This window comes from Sciurus vulgaris, assembly GCF_902686455.1.
Source record: "Sciurus vulgaris genome assembly, chromosome: 15".
Taxonomy (NCBI): Eukaryota; Metazoa; Chordata; class Mammalia; order Rodentia; family Sciuridae; genus Sciurus; species Sciurus vulgaris.
Genome location: NC_136476.1, coordinates 53,700,528 through 53,719,659, shown reverse-complemented (window position 1 = coordinate 53,719,659; position 19,132 = coordinate 53,700,528). Strand labels below are relative to the sequence as shown.

At 34.1% G+C, this 19,132-nt stretch overlaps 1 protein-coding gene across 8 annotated transcripts in view; it reads left to right on the top strand.

Annotated features, from left to right (window-relative positions):
• The window catches only part of RNF38 (ring finger protein 38), a 125,154-nt gene that overhangs the window by 89,201 nt on the left and 16,821 nt on the right, over positions 1–19,132 (top strand). For all 8 annotated transcript variants that reach the window (XM_079113536.1, XM_079113535.1, XM_079113534.1 and 5 more), the window contains 4 exons: positions 5,234–5,427; positions 10,153–10,366; positions 15,228–15,395; positions 16,933–17,103. In XM_079113536.1, coding sequence (XP_078969662.1) covers positions 5,234–5,427; positions 10,153–10,366; positions 15,228–15,395; positions 16,933–17,103 — 747 coding nt within the window. The remainder of the gene's footprint in view (positions 1–5,233; positions 5,428–10,152; positions 10,367–15,227; positions 15,396–16,932; positions 17,104–19,132) is intronic.

The window sequence follows — 19,132 nt, the reverse complement described above, 5'->3', positions numbered from 1 at the left end:
GTATTGTTTATTTAGTTGAGAGGTTTGAATTTTATAGTAAAGTTTCTGAATTCAGGATTATGAGCTGTACATCAAAAAATGAGAGTCATGTGAAAAAGAACTATGTACATTATACAGTTGAAGGGATGTATATTTACCAAATTATCTTTCAGAGAAACGTGTATCTGAATATAGCTTAAAATGAAAACTTCATCTGTGGGAAGTTAAATGTGATTGTAGTTATACTTTTGTAAACTGCATTGTATGATCTAAACAAAATTTCATACTTTCCCTTATATCCTTCCATTGCAAAACAAAAAGGAATCTGTCTTGGTTTTTACTTTACTAGCAAATTGATTATACTAAGTATTATTATTTAAGATGGATAAAATTCTGTGAGAGTTTGTTCTCCCTGGGTCATATGTAGTTAAATGTTGTCCTCCTACCCACTTTGTTGTAGAATGAAAAACTTCATGTTTTGTTAAAGATAGTTATGGCTTGAGAAATCTGGGAGTTAAAAGAAAAATTGGGGACTTTTTGATCATTTGTGCTTTCTTGTAAGTCTAAGGTGAAAGGTAGCCCTGCTAAATGATGAAGGAAGAGAGGACTAGGTTAGTAGAGGACATTGAGCACACATACATATTTGCTGCTCCTTTGAGAAGGAAATCTTGGGACTTAATGATGATTGCTAAAATTAGAGGCACATTTTAGTCACTGGCTTAGTTAGAACTTGGAACCTGTTTCCATTTTGGGGAAAGTTTGTCTGACAAATCATCTCCTGTTATTTCCAAGACTCTGATAGTTTTACCTAAGACATGTATATAAAAATTATTTTTCTGTATTTATTCAATGATATCTGACTTTTCTGGAATCATGGAGTACATTCTTAATACTTGCCTCCGGGGTTGTTTTCACTTGTAAAAATGTTTTGGTTAGAAAATGGTTTGGTAGTAATAGAGGTATAATCCTATATTCATTTTATCAGACACTTAGTGCTAAGTGTAAATCCTACATATCTTCCTTTTTAACCCATACCAGTGTTCTGTACAGTATTCACTACCAAATAGGGATAGTACTTGTACCTGATTTGAGCCTGTATCATATGAATTTTAAATTGTCAACATCTGGTAGTTTGAAAAGTCAGTCCACTGGCATAGAATCAATGAGAGAAAAGAATTACTCTTCCTGAAAATTCAAAACATCTTTTATAGTAATTTATCAGGATCTGCACTTTTTCTAAGGGAGTCGCCTTATCTCTTAGTTCAGTAGTTCTCAAAGTTTGATCTCATATCAGCAGGATCAGGCATCACCTGGGATCATATTAGAAGCACCAGTTTTGGGGAGCCAATCCCAGACCTTGTGATGTAGATAGAGACTGGGGAGTGTGGCCAGCAATCCAGTGTTTCCAAGACATGAAGAAGTATTAGAACTATTGTCTTGCCGGACATGATGTCGCATGCCTTTAATCCCAGAGCCTTGGGTGGCTGAGGCAGGAGGATCTCGAGTTCAAAGCCAGCCTCAACAACTTAGTGAAGCGTTAAGCAACTCATTGAGATACTGTCTCTAAATAAAAAAAACAAAATAGGGCTGGGTATGTGGCTTAGTTGTTGAGCGCTCCTAAGTTCAATCCCCAGTACCCTCCCCTCCAAAAAAACTATTGTCTTATGTAATAGGAATATCCTCCATATTAAACTTTGTGTTTACTTCTATCAAGAGTTGAAGTGGGGAGAGGTAAGGGAAGAATGGAGGAATGTTGGATTATGTAGAGGGAAATGAGGGGTGGGAGGGGGCTAGGGGAAGGAAAGATAATGGAATGGGACAAACATCATTATTCAGGTACCTGTATGATTATACAAATGGTGTGACTCTACATTGAGTACAACCAGAGAAATGAAAAGTCATACCTCATTTGTGTACAATGAATAAAAAAAAAAAGTTATAATAAGTAGTAGCATGGTTAAGGATAAGTTTTTATTTTAATTTCTAAGCTGAAAGGTTCACAGTATGAATAGGTAAATTTGAACTTCAAATCTAACATGAGGAGTGACCCTGGGTTTAAATTCTTGAGAGAGAAATCCATCCTTCACTTGAAGTTCAGATAGAGCAGGTATGTTTCCTTGCTGACCGTATGCTAGTGGGATGACTTTTCCTGTTATTTTAAGTGTATGACTTTGGAAGTTTTAATTTCTTCCAAGAATCTCAGTGATGCCTTATCTTCTGTCTTTAGATCTTTATATCATGATTTTTATATTTAGTCTGATTTTGTCACAATGGAAGTCTTTATAGAGTTATCAAAGTTTACAAGGTGTCAGACTCTTTTCAGGAAGTATAGCCGTGATCTTTCGTGCCTTATCCTAGGTCAATTTTAATTATTGAGAACAATTAACATTTTTCGTAGTGTTAGGTGTCAGTACTTTTACTCATTGTAGAACCAAGAATATGTTTTACCCATGGAGAAGGAAATGTAATCTCACTACTCTACCTATTCCACTCAAAGAATGCTCTAGATGACAAGATCAGATGGAGTTGATTTCCTTTATTTTGATGGAATCTAATTGCTTTTTATCTTTTATGACAGGAGCCATTTGCTTAAATCTTACTACTACTACCATGTTCATAATCATATGGTTTTTTTATTCATTTAATTTAGGTCATTTTTCTTAGAGCCACCTGACTTCTTGTTTTAATTTGGAATGATTATTTTTCAGACTTGCTGCATTGCCATTCATGAGATTTCTTTTCATTGCACTTTTGGGTTCTATCTTTCATTGGATCATGTATCTCTTTCAAATATGAGAGAGAAAGTGAGCAAGCATATATATAAAATACACAATATTTTCTCATGTACAAGAATCAACTTTAAATCTTAATAGTCTTAATATGTCTGGCAAGGTCTTGTTATGTCCTCACAAGATTACTAGTTTGGAGTTTAAAATTCTAGATTCAATGCTATTTTACCTTACAGTATTTTTAGCATCCTTTGTTTCTTCTGGTGTTTTTAAAAAAATTTTTGTAGTTTACTCCACTTCCCTTTTCTGAAAACAGTATTTTTTAAGCGTTCCTTAAGTACTAGAATTGATGAGGGATGTCATGAAACCGCATTGTATATAGTACACTTTTTAATTTTTCCCTGTTTTTATCCATTCTGGTTTCTTATTTGAGTAAAAACACTAAAACTTACCAGAAAACTAATGAATAAATAGCTCACCTCCCTTCACTTCCCGTTTCTCTTCTTTCTTTATATGAAATCATCAGAGCACAAAGAGGAGAGCTTTTCTCAGCCACCTTTCCTTTTCCTCTTATTAAAAGTGTTGCATTTGCTATAAAGTAAGAATTTGTTAACCCACAGTTTGAACATAATATGCTGAAAATATGTGAAACTTCATAGCCCAAGTTCTTTCTCTTCATTTGACCTTTATCATGTTCGTCTGTAACATTAACCTCCATCTTGAATGAGGTTGAATGCATGAATTTGTAGAATTAAAATCCCATGTCTTAGCGTGCATCAGGCTTTGTACTGAAGTATGTGCAGTGTGATATATATATATATATATATATATATATATATCAATGTATGAAGGTTGGTGATCATAATTAATTACTAATCTTTTTTACTTTACAAAGTCAGTGTTGGGCTGGGAATGTGGCTCAGTGGTTAAGTGCCCCTGGATTTAATCCCTAATACTGAAAGAATAACACTGATTTTTTTTTTTTTTTTCAAAAAAAAAATTTTTTTTTTTTTTAGTTGTCAGTGGATCTTAATTTATTTATTTATATGTGGTGCTGAGAATTGAACCCAGTGCCTCACACATGCTAGGTAAGCACTCCACCACTGAGCCACAACCCCAGGCCCCCTGCCTCCCTTTTTTAACCATCTGTGGAGACATCTTATTTCTGGTGCCCATGACTAGTTCTTTAATGAGTTTCTCAGGTCTTAATTGTGCTCTGTTCTTTTTTAAAAAAAAAAAGTTCAAAATATTTCAAGTTTTAATAGGTGTTTATCATTTTTTAAATTCTGAGGTTATCAGAACATAGGAACTTCTAAAAAATTAAAATCAAAGGTAAAAACAGGCATGTTTTATAGTATCATTAAGAGAATAAGTTAAAGTCAGTAGGAGGAACTATAAAGCATGCTCTCGAATGGTTCTGAACTATTTTCTATTTCGATTATGGTAATTAATTATAAACATTAAGTATAGAAGGCATGGCTTATGGAATATCTCTGATTAATAATTTGAAATGATAAAATATAACCATTTGGCAATTTGCTTCGTTCCTCCCAATTTAAAGAAAGCAATCAGTTTTATGTTTGTCCTTTAAAAAAAATCTAACATTGTGTAATATGTAGCTCTATGTTCTTTTTTTGGTAATGTTTCAATATGACATTTGTGTGTGTAGCAGGTATCTTTTTTTTTTTTTTTGCAATCAAAATTTGTACCCTAATACTTAAATAATTAGAACTTGTAGGAGTAGATTGGAAATAAATCTGTTAGAAAACATGTAGCCCTGTCAGATTTTCAGCTAATTTGTAATTTTGGCACTTTTTGTTAAGACTCATTTGGGAAATCAAATTGGATGGGGAGAATACTGGAGAGTTAGAAATGCAATTAAATGATCGTATCATTTTTATAGCTGGTAAGCTCTACTGTGACCCTTGAAAATGACATTACTCCCAAAGTGCTGTGACATTCTAATTAAGAAATGATGATCTAGATGAATTGACTGTTTCATATAAGTGTTACTTTATCTATGTAATCATTTTTTAAAAAATAAGTATAATAGTCTAAACAGATTGAGAGAGAAAGTCGTAGTAGTATTTAGAACCAAGTTGAGGGCTTGTGAGGTGGTGGGGGCATCCTAAACCAAAACCAAACTCATCTGTCAATTGATGGTTAAATGATTAACTGGTAACTGGCAAAGAGCATGGTAGAATTTCTCAAGTGGATTAGGATTTTCAAGAGAAGGTCAAGTACTGTATTAAAACTTTTTGCATTATCATATGCCTTATATTTTGTTACCTGACATCATGAATTTTTAAAAACAGTTCATTTTTCATTTGATAGTATTTGTTGTACATCTCCCTTTTTTCTACCTTCACAATAGCATTTTCATTAGGTTTTACATTTAGATTGATAATGCATGTGTATCCTCCTTTACATTTTTAGGGTAAATATATTTAAGTATCTATGCATTTACAGTATTATGAAATCCTTGAAAGACCTTATTCAGTTGATTGATTTTGTTGCATTGGCAGAGTGAAGATAGTCCAAGTCCTAAGAGACAGCGCCTCTCTCATTCAGTCTTTGATTATACATCAGCATCACCAGCTCCCTCACCACCAATGCGACCATGGGAGATGACATCAAATAGGCAGCCCCCTTCAGTTCGACCAAGCCAACATCACTTCTCAGGGGAACGATGCAACACACCTGCACGCAACAGAAGGAGGTTAGTTGGTTATAATTTATTTCTTATATTTTCTTCCATTAGTAGATTTGTATTTTTAGCATCAAGAAGACATGTTTGTGTAGGTATTTCATAAACACATCAGTAGTAAATGCACATGTATACATGGACACATATAAAACATTTTCAAGTTGTTTAGGCTTTCACACTAGGTTATAAGAGCTCATTTATCTTTTAATTAACAAGTGAAGAAATTGAGAAGAGGATAAAGTGATTTACCTAAAGTCCATCTATGCCATTATATATATTTTTTCTTTTTGGTGGTGTTTTAGTGCTCAGGATCTAACCCAGGTCCTCGTGCATGCGAATCAAGCAAGTGCTCTACCTCTGAGCCACATCCCCTGCCATAGGCCTTTTTACCTTATGGTTTAAGACTTTATGTGTGCTAGGCTATAATCCTGATTACTGAAAAATGCGTTCTATAGTTTACAACTGTAAGGAAATGTGGACATTTAGGAATAATGTGTTTCTTGTCCACTCCATTCCTGTTCCTTCTATATGCCCTAAAGCAGTTAGGAACTTAGTTATGTTTCTTATAAAACTGTGAAGCCTGAGGTATGAAAAAACACCTGAAGTTAGCTTTTCAGTTTTCCTGTCCACCGGACTTGGTCCTTGCCTTTCATTGTCACAGGAATGCATTTCTTCCTGAGCTTCCTCTTTTGGTGTTGCCTGAAATAATAAGTTTCTTTCCAGGTAAACATTGTCTAATTGGGGTGAGGTACCTGTTTGCATATCCAGGATGTTGATAATCAAAGGAAAGTAATAATCTTGAATTAGGAAAGTGTTATGGTCTAAATACTTTGTATACCTCCAAAATTCATACATTGAAGTTATAACCCTTACCGTGGGTGGTATTTGGACATGTGACCTCTAAGGAAGTAACTAAAGTTAAATGTGGGCATAAGGGATAGGACCTTTGTCTAACAGGATTAGTGTCCTTTTAAGAAGAGGCATCAGAAAATTATTCTCTGCCATGTATCAGCACAGCGAGAAGGTGGTTGTTGCAAGTCAGGAGGAGATCCTATTCCAGAAATCAGTTGTGGTGGCACCTTGATCTTAGACTTCAAGCCCCAGAACTTTGAGAGAATAAAATCTGTTTAAGCTACCCAATTTGTAGTATTTTTATGGCAACCTGAGCAGATTAATATGGGAAAAATATTGCAACCACTATTCTGTACTCCAAGTGAGACAAATTAAAGCCTGTGACTGAGCTAATTATGTGGAATTATTTAAGTAAAATAATGTGTGGCTACCAGGACAATTGTTTTATAGCTGTTAAATAAGCATGAGAAAATAGTTTTTGTTTTGTTTGAGGTTTTTGTTTTTTTGATAACGCGAATTTAACCCGGGGACACTGAACTACAGCCCCAGCTTTTTTTTGTTTTGTTTTCTTTTTGTTTTCCTCAGTGCCTAGTTTTAAAAATTTTAAAAGTTACAGTTTGAGTACCTGCTGTAATCTTTTTTATAGTTTATGGTACACTGTCATATGTTGAAAAAATGTAAAACAAATATATGGTCAAAAGGATAGCAAACACATACACAAAACCTAGGTTAAAAATAAAACGTTATTGATCCCACAATCAAAAGAATAGGTTGCTACCACTGTCTGCCTCTACCTTCTCCACCCACCATTTTCCTGCTTTCTTCCTAGAGAGTAAACTCCGTCCATGAATTTGTCGTTGTTCTCTTGTTCATTATTGTTTTTCATAACTGTTAACGTTTTTCCTTTTTTTTTTAAACCACCAATACTGAGGATTGGACCCAAGGGCATTGGTGGCAGTAGTTTATTTTTACTGTGATGTAATCTTTCATTTTATTAAGGGTACCACACTTTATGTATCCACCTACTGATGGTCATAACTCAGTCAAGTTTTCTATTATTACAAAGAACTATTAGGAAATTTTATATATTTATCTCCTCATGTATGTGTGTAAAAGCTGCCCTAGGATGTAATCTTAAAACTAGAATTGCTGGGCTATAGAAAAATGTCTGGATCAGGAAGAAAGTGTCAGAAATGTGTTTCCAGATGACAATAGTAACAAGTTATATGCTCTTGAATTATAATAAGCATTATGCTCTTCATTCATAGCAATATAAAGGTGGTATAGGGAGAACTTACCACCATCCAGAAAACTTAACTTCTCGTGTATTCTATATAGACCAACGGTAAGCTTACCTGCCAGATTTTCTCCCAGAGGCCGGCTATGCAAGAAGATGCAGTTTTCACAGTAATCTTGCAAGATTTTAGATAACAAAGATGTACAGAATCAGGAAATAACCAAACACTTGAAAGAAACCAACAAAGTGAGAGAGACACTAAATGTAATATAACAACTTGAATAAATAGGGGCATTAAACTCAATTAAAAATAACTTGAATAGGTAAAAGAAAGTAGAATTTTAAGTCTGAGAGGTGCAAGAAGATATTATATTCATAAAAATCAACTTGGAAATCTCAATTAGTAAAATTTAATAAGCGGTCAGAAAAAGTGGGGTTTTCCAAAATGTCTTGTAAAAGGACAAAATGGGAAAGTATGGAAAAACAAATTTAAATATTGGTACAGAACTATCAGTTATATATATGTATAGTAATATTTTCAGTTAGAGATGTCTGATATGTCCAATATTTGTATATGTAAAATAATATTTATATTTTGCAATATAAACAGAATTTTAAAAGAAATAATACAAAATCACTTTTCAGAATTGGAGAAACTGAGTTTTAAGCAGGATCTTGGTGGAATTTCAAAATATACACCAAGAATAAATAAAAATTCACAGACATCCTAAGGTGGAAAATAATAGACCATCCACAAAGAAATGAGAACCAAATTGACCACAAGCTTATCTATCATTAACAGCATTAGATATAAGAAGGCAGAATTGTACCTGCTGATTTATCATTTACCCGTAATGTTATAATATAAAAGCATTTTCAGATATGCAGATACATACTTAGAAAATTGACCAGTAAGGGCTCCTCTCTGCTTGTATTGTTAAATATTATATTCCATCCAGGAAGCAGAATAATAAACGCAACTAGAGTTCAAGACCATTGGTTAACAATGAAAACAAAAACCTTCTAACTCTGAGTGAGGGTCTGTTGTTTACAAAAGAAATTCAGAAAAGGTTGGAACTTGAGAAGGAGGTAGAACAGAGAAAACTAAAAGTATATATCCCCACCTCAACAATTGCCGATTAGACGATGTTAGAAAAATGAGTGTATGTATTTGAAAACTTAAGACTGATCACTGGAAGATTAAAATGTGTGATTTCCACATGTTTAAATAGATAACATGTAGAAAAATCAGTACAACAAAGGCAGAAAAGCGAGGTCAAGAAGAATAGCTCTGTTTCAAGTGTTAGACCTGAAACAGAATGACAAAGTACATTTCCATCACTGGTAGAATTATTTCAACTAAAAGAAATATTTGCCTCTTTTCTTGTTTTTAGGTTTCAGTAATTCTGCTTAAATGTTCTAGCACAAAGGTGTGCAACAGAGGCAATGAGAGGCAGTCAATATAGGAAAGAAAGAGATCAAATCATGTAGGGACCTTCCTGTTAGCACGACAGGATCTTGTTTTGTGATATTATTTCAAGAGCTTATTTTATTTCAAGAGCTTAACTGAAATTACTTTTAAGAAGGGAACAAACAGCAAGTGACAATACTGTCAGGAAAAAATAGTGTTAAAGGGTAAAGGCTTGTGGACAGATTGGGGGTTGTTTTTTGGTGGGAGGACATGCATGATCTGGATATATATATTTTGTTTGGATTTTAAAGTACATGTTTTAATATCTGATAGACTTAAAATTGGTATATTGTTCTTTAAGGGCAACTTTTTTTAGTTAGGCATAAAATAGTCCTTTAAAATATTTACGTAGATCAAAAATGTTTACATATGCCATATAACATGGGTTAGCATAGATATGTGTATATACAAATATGTCTTTCTGCTTTATTTATTTACTTTTGTGGTGGTACTGGGAATTGAACCCAGGGCATCATGCATACGAGGCAAGTGCTCTGCACTGAGCCACATCCCCAGCCCTTGTTCCGCTTTCTTAGCCTGGAAACAGTGATTTCCTAGGAGCAGTGAATACAACTAGCATCTGATCTTGGCTTCCAAATACCATCTGCAACAAAGGAACCATGGCTTTTTGTAGAACTGGTTAATTCCAGAGCCAGAGTAAGGAAACTTCAAAGATGAGCCTGGAACAGATTGTGGTGCCAAATATTAAGGAAGTGCTTAAAAACATGGGAGCATATTGAAAGAGAGCACAGGAACCAAAATGAAAGTGCTCCGGTTGGGACAATTTGAATAACAAAGTAAAACAGTAGTATACATTATAACCTAATGAGTAAAGTAAATATCCATGAATCCATACTGATCACAAGTAACTGAGTAAACAAATGAGAGAGGTGTGACACCTTCCTTATAGAATTACTATTAATAAATATACAAGATATTAGAATAGAAAATCACCATTAGTATAGTGATTGCAAATCTATGTATGTTCAAAACTATTGATGAAATTTGTATTTAAATTTGTAACTTTTTAGACCTGATGGAGAACCAGAGCAATTATTTAATACTTAAACTTACCTTAGAATACACTATCAATTGGTATCAAAGAGAGAATATAGAATCCTGATGAATCATAGCACAACATTATAGTAATGACTCTCTTTGACATGTACTGTTTCAGTCCTCCTGTCAGGCGCCAGAGAGGAAGAAGGGATCGTCTGTCTCGACATAATTCCATTAGTCAGGATGAAAATTATCACCATCTCCCTTATGCACAGCAGCAAGCAATAGAGGAACCTCGAGCCTTCCACCCTCCGAATGTATCTCCCCGTCTGTTACATCCTGCTGCACATCCACCCCAGCAGAATGCAGTAATGGTTGACATCCATGATCAGGTATAATAACAGAATGTTCCAGAAATATAAATGATAATAAGTTGATTGTTTGTTGAGATTGTTTGATTCTTTGTTACAGATTTCTTTTTAATTTTACCTGAAATGTAGCTATTTTAGTTAAGGTCTTCATTCCTTTTAAGAGTTGAGATTTAAATTCTATACAGAATAAAAGTTCAAAGAAAAAAGTAACACTGAAAAAAAAATAAAAGTAATATGAAGGAAATTAAGAATCAGTCCTAACAAAGTGATCTAAGACCTCTGTGTAAAAGATTGTAACAATTGAGGAAGTTTAAATAAAATATTCAATTTTGCAAAAGCTGCCAGTTTTCAAAATTGATGCATAAAAACATAGAATTAATGTGATACAAATAAATCTCTAATAGATTATTGGTGTAACTTGAAAAGTTGATCCTGTAATTTCTGTGGTGGTTTAAAAGACCTGATGCAGTTTATAACAGGAGAAAGCAAACCTATTGTTGGTTATTTTGGTGAAGTTTTATTGGAACATGAGCATGTACTCATTTGTTTATCTGTTGTCTATGGCTACTTTGTGCAGAGATCAGGATGGCCAGCAAACCTAAAATACTTAAAAAATAAGTAATGGATATTGAACCCAGAGATATTTACAACTGAGCTACACCCCAGCTCTTTTTACTTTTCATTTTGAGATAGGGTCTCATTAAGTTGCCCAGGCTGACCTCAAACTTGTGATTCTCCTGCATCAGCCTCCTAAGTATTTGGGATTACAGGCATGTGTCACTGTATCCCACTCAGAATTTTTAATTAATGATGCTAGGAAAATTGGATATCCAAAAGAAAATGTGAAACTAGAGTCTTTATCTCACACTATTCACAGAAGTAAAATCCAGGTAGATTAAAGATTTAAGTACTAAAGGCAAAAAAGTAACATAGAAATGCTCTTCATAGCCTTCAGTAGGAAAGGCTTTCTTTAAAGGAAAAGCACTAATTGAATAGAGAATAGTGATTAATTATACTAAATAAATACATATTGGCCACTTAATTTCTTTTTTTTCTTACAAAGGTTCCACAGGGATCAAGAAGGAGAAGGAAGGTCTTTTTTTTTTTTCTTTTTTTAAATAATGATGCAGAAGCAACCAGATATCCATTGGATGAATTTAACCTTGGCTTCTTGACTTCATATCATATACAAAAATTCAAATTGGATTCTAGATCTAAATGTAAAAGATAAAACTATTAATGAGAGAGATTCCTTTTTATGAGGTATCAGAGATTTCTTAATCAGGATATATGAAGCACTAGACACACTCAATAAAATACTAACATCACATTTCATTAAAATTAAAACTTAGTCCTTTTCCAGAAACAATATTCAAAAAGTAGAAAAGTAAGCCACTGCCTGGAAGAAAATATTTACAGTACCATATTTGAGAAAGAACTAGGATCTATAAGAGTTCATACAAATCACCATAGGAATATGAAAAAGACTGGCAGTTTCATTGCTGGTGAAAGTAAAAAGTGATATAATTACTTTGGGAAATGGTTGGAGAATTTCTAATTTCAAACATACATAATCCATCAGTTCTATTCTGATATACTCAAATGAGTACATGTATCCACAGTGGTCTTTTTTTTTTTTTTTTTCCCCATATTTTTTATTGGTACATTATAGTTGTACCTAATGATGGGATTTGTTTTTACATATTTGTACATGCATACAATATAACAATATAATTTAGCCAATATCACTCCTAAGCACTTTCTGACTTTTGTTTTAGAAAAAATATTCACCCTGAAGGCAGTGAAAATACAGTTTAACCAACACAAAACTATATGGCAGGGGAACAGGGTCATACCTAGGTGGTACAGCCATTAAAAAACACAGATAACCACAGAAATTAGGATAATGGTTGCTTTGGCAAGGGGGATTAGGGAGTGACTCTGAAGTCACTTTGGAAAGTAACTGTTATGGAACTCCATGGGGATCTTGGCAGTGTGTAAAAAAAAAATAGGAAACTACTATATTTCATTGATTCCAAAAATGTACTGTTTTCATATTTTAACATTCCAAAGTTGGGATGTATCTTACAATTTTAATTTGGTGTCAGCCAGGTTGCAGTTGTAACTTAGTTGTCATTGCTTTTGCTTGTTCCAACATCAAATCTTTGTTTTAGGGGAGAGGCAAGATAACATCATTCTCCAAGCAGAAGTCAAAAGTAGACCAACTCCACATAATTACAAAATTGACTAAAGAATCTAGTGGCAAATAGCCTTTGTTTTGGATTGTTTGAAGAAATGCTGCATTACCAGTTTCCTTGATGGCACTGACCCTCTTATAGAAAAAACATATATACATTGAGAGGAAAAGTGACTCAGTGGAATCATACTCTAAAATTGAAGAAGTATTGAGACTAACCACATTATTTTACTTATAATTGCCTTTTTGTGAATGCTCAAGTGTTACTTCAATCACTATGCCTTTAATAAACTTAATAAATATAAAATTTCTAAGTGACAAAGCATTGTGTCACATAACTCGGAATATTTTTCTTAGTACACTTAAAAATGGTCATGATGTGATTGACATCTTGAATTCAGTAAAATATATTTAAACTCTGACAAAGACTTTATCAGAAATCAATTTTTATTGATAAAACACATACAATTCCATTAAAGTCAAATACAGGCTACATATATATAATTATTAAAAAGGATAAGAAAATCAAATAGTTGAGTTAAATCTTAGCAGATATAGGAAAGGAAAACTATCTGGTTGGGAGGAGTTAGTTGTTTGTTGCATTCAATGCTGGGCATTGAACCCAGGGCCCCTGCATGCTAAGCATGTGCTCTACCACTGAGCTATATCCTTAGCCCTCTAGTTTTGAAAAATAATACTTAAGGTTTGTTAGAGTTCAGATCCATAAATACAAAGCAGTATTTTAGTACAAACGCTAAATGAATTTGACATGCAAATAGAGAAAAATAACCTATTGACAGTATAAAAAAATCTTCAAACTTAGAAAAGAAGTTTGAGGGGTAAATTTGATAAAGAATAATATAGAGGGTTGTAGTTCAGTGGTAATGTGCTTACATAGCATGCATGAGGCCCTGGGTTTTTATCACCAGTACCACCCAAAATAAATAAAATATTATAAGCAAATAATAATATGTCTATTTTACAAAGGATACTAATTTTTGAAGAATAGGACTATAGTGGCACAATCTTCCTAGCTAAAAAGACTTAGTGTAAAATTGAACACTTTGTAAAATAATTTAAAATTTAATTCAGTTAAATTTTAGGAACAGAGATAGACTGGGAATATATTTTGGCTAAAACAACAAAACAAAACTAAAATGGTTAAAAACTAAAAATAAACTGGGAATATGTTTTGGCAGCAAACAATAAAACAAAACTAAAAATGGTTATGACAAACTAGAAATGGGCAGTGAGCAAAGGATATAGATTATTTACAGAGAAGAAAATCCACATGGTAATAAACTATACTGAAAGAAGTTCATCCTCTCTAATCAGAGCAGTGCAAATTTGAGGCAAGCATACTAATAACATTTTTCACTTTCTGGATATGTATGCATGCTTCTAATACAAATAAATTGTCTTTGAATAGAGATGCTGGGATTGGGGCCTCATAAGCTACTGTTGGAAGAATGACTTCCTCCGTGCAGCCTTTTGCTGGTGATTTGACAGTCTGTTTTTATTGTTGTTGTTTCTGTTGCTATACTGGAGATTGAACTCCGGGGTACTCTACCACTGAGGTACATCCCCTACCCTTTTATTTTTTTTTTCGAGTCATGCAGGTTTGCCAATTCTGGCCTCGATTTTGTAATCCTCCTACCTTGGCCTCCCAAGTTGCTGGGGTTACAGGCATGTACCACCACGCCTGGCTGCTTTGACAGTATCTTTAAAAGCATTTACTCCTTATCCAGTAGTGCCTCGGAGATAAATAAAACTACCAGTACTACCAGTAGTATGGTGATTTCTTTTTACAGTCATTTGTATTGGCAAAAGTTATGAAAACAACTTGAATGTCTGTTACCATGGTGTGATAGAACTTTGTTAAGCAGTTGTGCTCAGGGCCTAGGATATAGCTCAGTGGTAGAACCCATACCTAGCATACTCAAGGACCTGTGTTCATACCCCAAGACTGCAAAAAAAGAAAAAGTATTAAAAGAAACAAGGTAAATACGTATCTACAGTACAAAACTAATTGAAAAAGGGAATTATGACTTATTTTCTGTTAAGAAAACATTCACATGACAGTGTTTATATACTCATGGAGAAGGAGAAGGTATGTTATTAACATTATTTGCTCTCAGTAGGGAAGATGGGACTAAAATTGGCTACAAGGGAAGGAGATAATTTTATGTGTATATTGGGGGGCCGTCAGTACTGGGGCTTGAGTCCAGGGCTTACACATGCGAGGCCAGTCCTCTATCACTGAACTATATCCCTAACCCAAATAATTTTTTTTAATACTACTTTCCATTGTTTCACTAGTTGCAGTTAAACACATCTTTTTCTGTTGACTATACTAGGTATACAAGATTTTGTTTTATAGGTTTCTCTTGTAGAAGTTTTCTGCTCTACATGGCATGCTGGAAGAATTAATATAGCAGTAGATTACTCTGAGCTTTTCAAGTCTCTTTGAAGGAAGAGTTTAGCCCCAGTTCTTCCAGGGTTGTGTATATTCTTAGACAGCTCTCCTGTACAAAGACCATGAATATCCTGGTTGGAACTGCTGAAGGAAGTCCATTATGAGAACTGGTGCATCAGAGAAGGGGAACAAATAAATGTACAAATATTAATTTCTAATAATTAACATTGTAGCCAAATAGCTAAAGTTCTATTTTTCTTTCCTAATAGCTCCATCAAGGAACAGTCCCTGTTTCCTATACAGTAACAACAGTGGCACCACATGGGATTCCACTCTGCACAGGCCAGCACATTCCTGCTTGCAGTACACAACAGGTCCCAGGATGCTCTGTGGTTTTCAGTGGACAACACCTCCCTGTCTGTAGTGTGCCTCCTCCAGTAAGTCTGTGCCTTTCCTTTCATTAGATCTTACTGTTAAACACCAACCTGTTTGGGTTTTGTCATTTACAACTCAAAAATCCCTCTTTAGAATGGCTAAGTGATTACATAAGCAAACAAAATTTAAGAGACTGACTCTGTAGCTTTCCTTACAAGTAAAAATCTCAAAAACATGATTATACTAACCATTTAATAAAAGTAGCTTTAAAATATCATATTTTTAAGTTGAAATTTTAAATTGTACATTTAATTGAATATTTTATGAAACCGTATTCCTTCCTTTGTGAACACTGTTTATAATTAAAGCTGGATAAAGCCAGGTTCACTGGTGCCTACCTGTAATCCCTGTGACTTGAGAGGCTAGGGCAAGAGAATTGCAAGTTCTGGGCCTTGGCAACTTGGTGAGACCCCATCTCAAAAAAAAAAAAAAAAGTTTGAGAATGTAGCTCAGTGATAAAGTACCCAAGTTCAATTCTCAGTAACCCCTTCTTTAAAAAGAAAAAAGAAAAAAAAAAAGCTAGATAAAGGTTGATTTAAGTCTTGACATTGTAGTGTTCAACAGTTAATAGTGTGGGTATCTATTGGGTTTTAATGGGTATTTTGAGTACCTGATCCCTTTGATAGACATGGTTATCATCCTCATTTTCTAGATGTTGAATCTGAAAAGTTAAATGACTTGCTTAATGTCATAGGAACAGTATGGGAGAAAAATGTCATAGGAATGCTATGGGAGAAAAGAGATTGACACCTACTTCTTTTTGCCTCTAAAGCTCTTGCAAACAAACTATAATCCAGCCTCATTTCACAAATGAAGGTGTTGAAATTCAGAGGCGCTAAATGACTTAACTAACATTAATAATGTCTTCAAAGGAAAGCACTTATCAAAAGAATCTAACTGTAATTCTAATAACCTGGTCTGAATGTGAGATTAAAGCGAATATACACATCCCAGTACCAGTTTAACAGATTAATTTATCCAAACTTGGTTTCTCAGTAGTAACCATTGTCAATCAAAATAGAGACCATACGGCAGTTAGTTGTAAATTGTGCTTTTATAAAACAAGTCCTAGAAGCTGGGAATATAGCTCAGAGGTTGAGTGCTTACCTAGCATGCATGAACCCCTGAATTCAATCCCTAGTATGCAAAAAAAAAAAGGTTTTAATAAGAAAAAGCCCTAGGAAGAAAAATTCCTACAAGATTGAAAAGCAGAATAGAATGTTTGAGTTTATCAGTATAGTAGCTTGTAGATACAAAAATACAGTAGTATTTTTAATAAAAGTTATTTAAAAAAACATTTTGTATGATTTGGGGGGAAGTATGACAATAATTTGAATGCTGTTGTACCTTTTTAAAAAATTATATATTCTGACCAACACTTACTAATAGATGCAGAGACAGTATTGTAATTTTTAATGTTATTAAAAATGTTTTGTATGATTTTGTGAGAAGTATGGCAGTGATTTTAATCATTTTGTCTTTTTAAAAAATTAATTATATATTCTGATATACATAACCAAAAAATAATTTCTCTTACAGATGCTTCAGGCATGTTCGGTTCAGCACTTACCAGTACCATATGCTGCATTCCCACCTCTCATTTCTAGTGATCCATTTCTTATACATCCTCCTCACCTTTCTCCCCATCATCCTCCTCATTTGCCACCACCAGGCCAGTTTGTCCCTTTCCAAACACAGCAATCACGATCGGTAGGTATCTTATGTTTTTAATTTTCCCGGAATGTTTAGACCTGACAGAGTAGTTTAGTAGGTTATTGCCATTTAAATACTGTAACTTAGCTATTTTTATGATCCTTTAAAGAATTAAAGGAATCTATCAAAAAAAAGTATAAACCTTGCATTAGCCTGATTTCTTAATTTTTTCTAATTATTTTAATGTCACTTGTCTAATTTCAATTTGAATTTTTTCATATCTGCATTCCTTTGGACATAAATCTGAAGAAAAATTTAGTTGTACTGTTTTTTTGCCTTTATATGTCTAAATTGAAAATATTGTGAAATTAATGCCTGTTAGAATATTTGTATTCATTTAGGTATGTAAATTAACTTCTAAGGCTCAATTTTTTCCAAGGATCTGCTTTTCTGTGTTCTGGTGAAAAGCAAATGAAATATTTAACTCTGTCCTGGGACTAGAATATAGCTGAGAGGCATATTATTTGGGGGATCTAACATAGGAAAAACATTGTATAAATAAAAAGAAGGGCACAGGAAAAAGTTCCATTTGTACCAGGTGTGGTGGCACATGCCTATAAATCCCAGCAATTTAGGAGGCTGAGGCAGGTAGAGCACAGGTTTAAGGCCAATCTCAGCAATTTAGCAAGACCCTGTCTCAAAAATAAAATTTTAAAATACTGCAGGTAGCTGAATGTGGTGGCACATGTCTGTAATCTCAGTGACTGGAAACTGAGGCAGGAGGATTGCAAGTTTGAGGCTAGCCTCAGCAACTTAGCAAGGCCCTCAGCAATTTATTGAGACCCTGTCTCAAACAAAAAATAAAAAGGGCTGGGACTGTGGTAAAGTGCCCCTGGGTTAAATCCCTGGAACCAAAAAAATAATAATAAATTTTTAAAAAACTGTCTGCAGGTACAGCTCAGTGGCAGAACACCCCTGGGTTCAATCCCCATTACCACCAAAAATAAAAAATAAAAAGGTCCAAATGATTTTCGGTCAGGCCAAACTCGGCATGTAAACCTTCAAGGATTAAGGGAAAACAGAAAAAAATAACCTATGGAAATTGTTGGAGTTAAAGGTCTCAGTTCTGTGAAGGTAACTTAATAGTTTTGATAGCAGAGCCTAACAGTTGTTTACTAAGGATTTATGAGCCATTCTGGGTACCAAACAGGGTGAACTTACCTCTTTGTTCTCCTGAAAAGTATAGAAACAATTACAATCAAAGTTTGGCTCATCTGAAAAGTTAAACTACTTCTACAAGAAAATCTTGGAATCAGAATAGGGTTCATGCCTAAATTATCCTCCTACTTAACCCTCCTATATCTGGGAATTTGAGGTTTAACTGAAATTTTGTCACTTGTATCTAAGTTTGGAATTCTTTTATGTGGTGCTAAGGATCAAACCCAGTACCTCATACGTGCTAGGCAGTTACCATACCGCTGAGCTATAACCCCAGCCCCTGAGTTTGGAATTCTTTAAAAGATTCAGTCACATAACCAACGTAGAACTTCGGTATATTGGTATTGTCATAGTGTAAGTAGTTGTGATTTCTCTCAAGTATGCATAAGCTTCCAAATTAAAGTTTTAGTAATTATTTTATTTGTTGCTTATTCTATAACTGAGGAAAGGAGTCAAAGTAACATGTAAAATTCTTTGTGCCCAAAAGAGTTGAATTAAAAACATCAAACACATAAATGTGTACACATTTGTAGCAACAGTATTCCTAATAGCTAAAATGTCAAGAGTCCAGATATCTATCCACTGATAAATGAATGAACAACAAAGAATGGTGGAGCCATACAATGGAATATTGTTCCACCATAAAATAGAATGAAGAAGTGTTTATGCAATCTACAAGATGGATGAACCAGATCCATCAAGTTGTACTCCTTTTAAAATTGTGTGAATTATATTCCATTAAATGTCCTATGTGATTGGAATAGCACTGTGTACTTCATGTACATCAGCTTTGTTCATAATACAACTTTGGGGTGGAGATACTGGGAATTTAACCCAGGGCCCTCAACCCCTGAGCTATTTCCCCAGC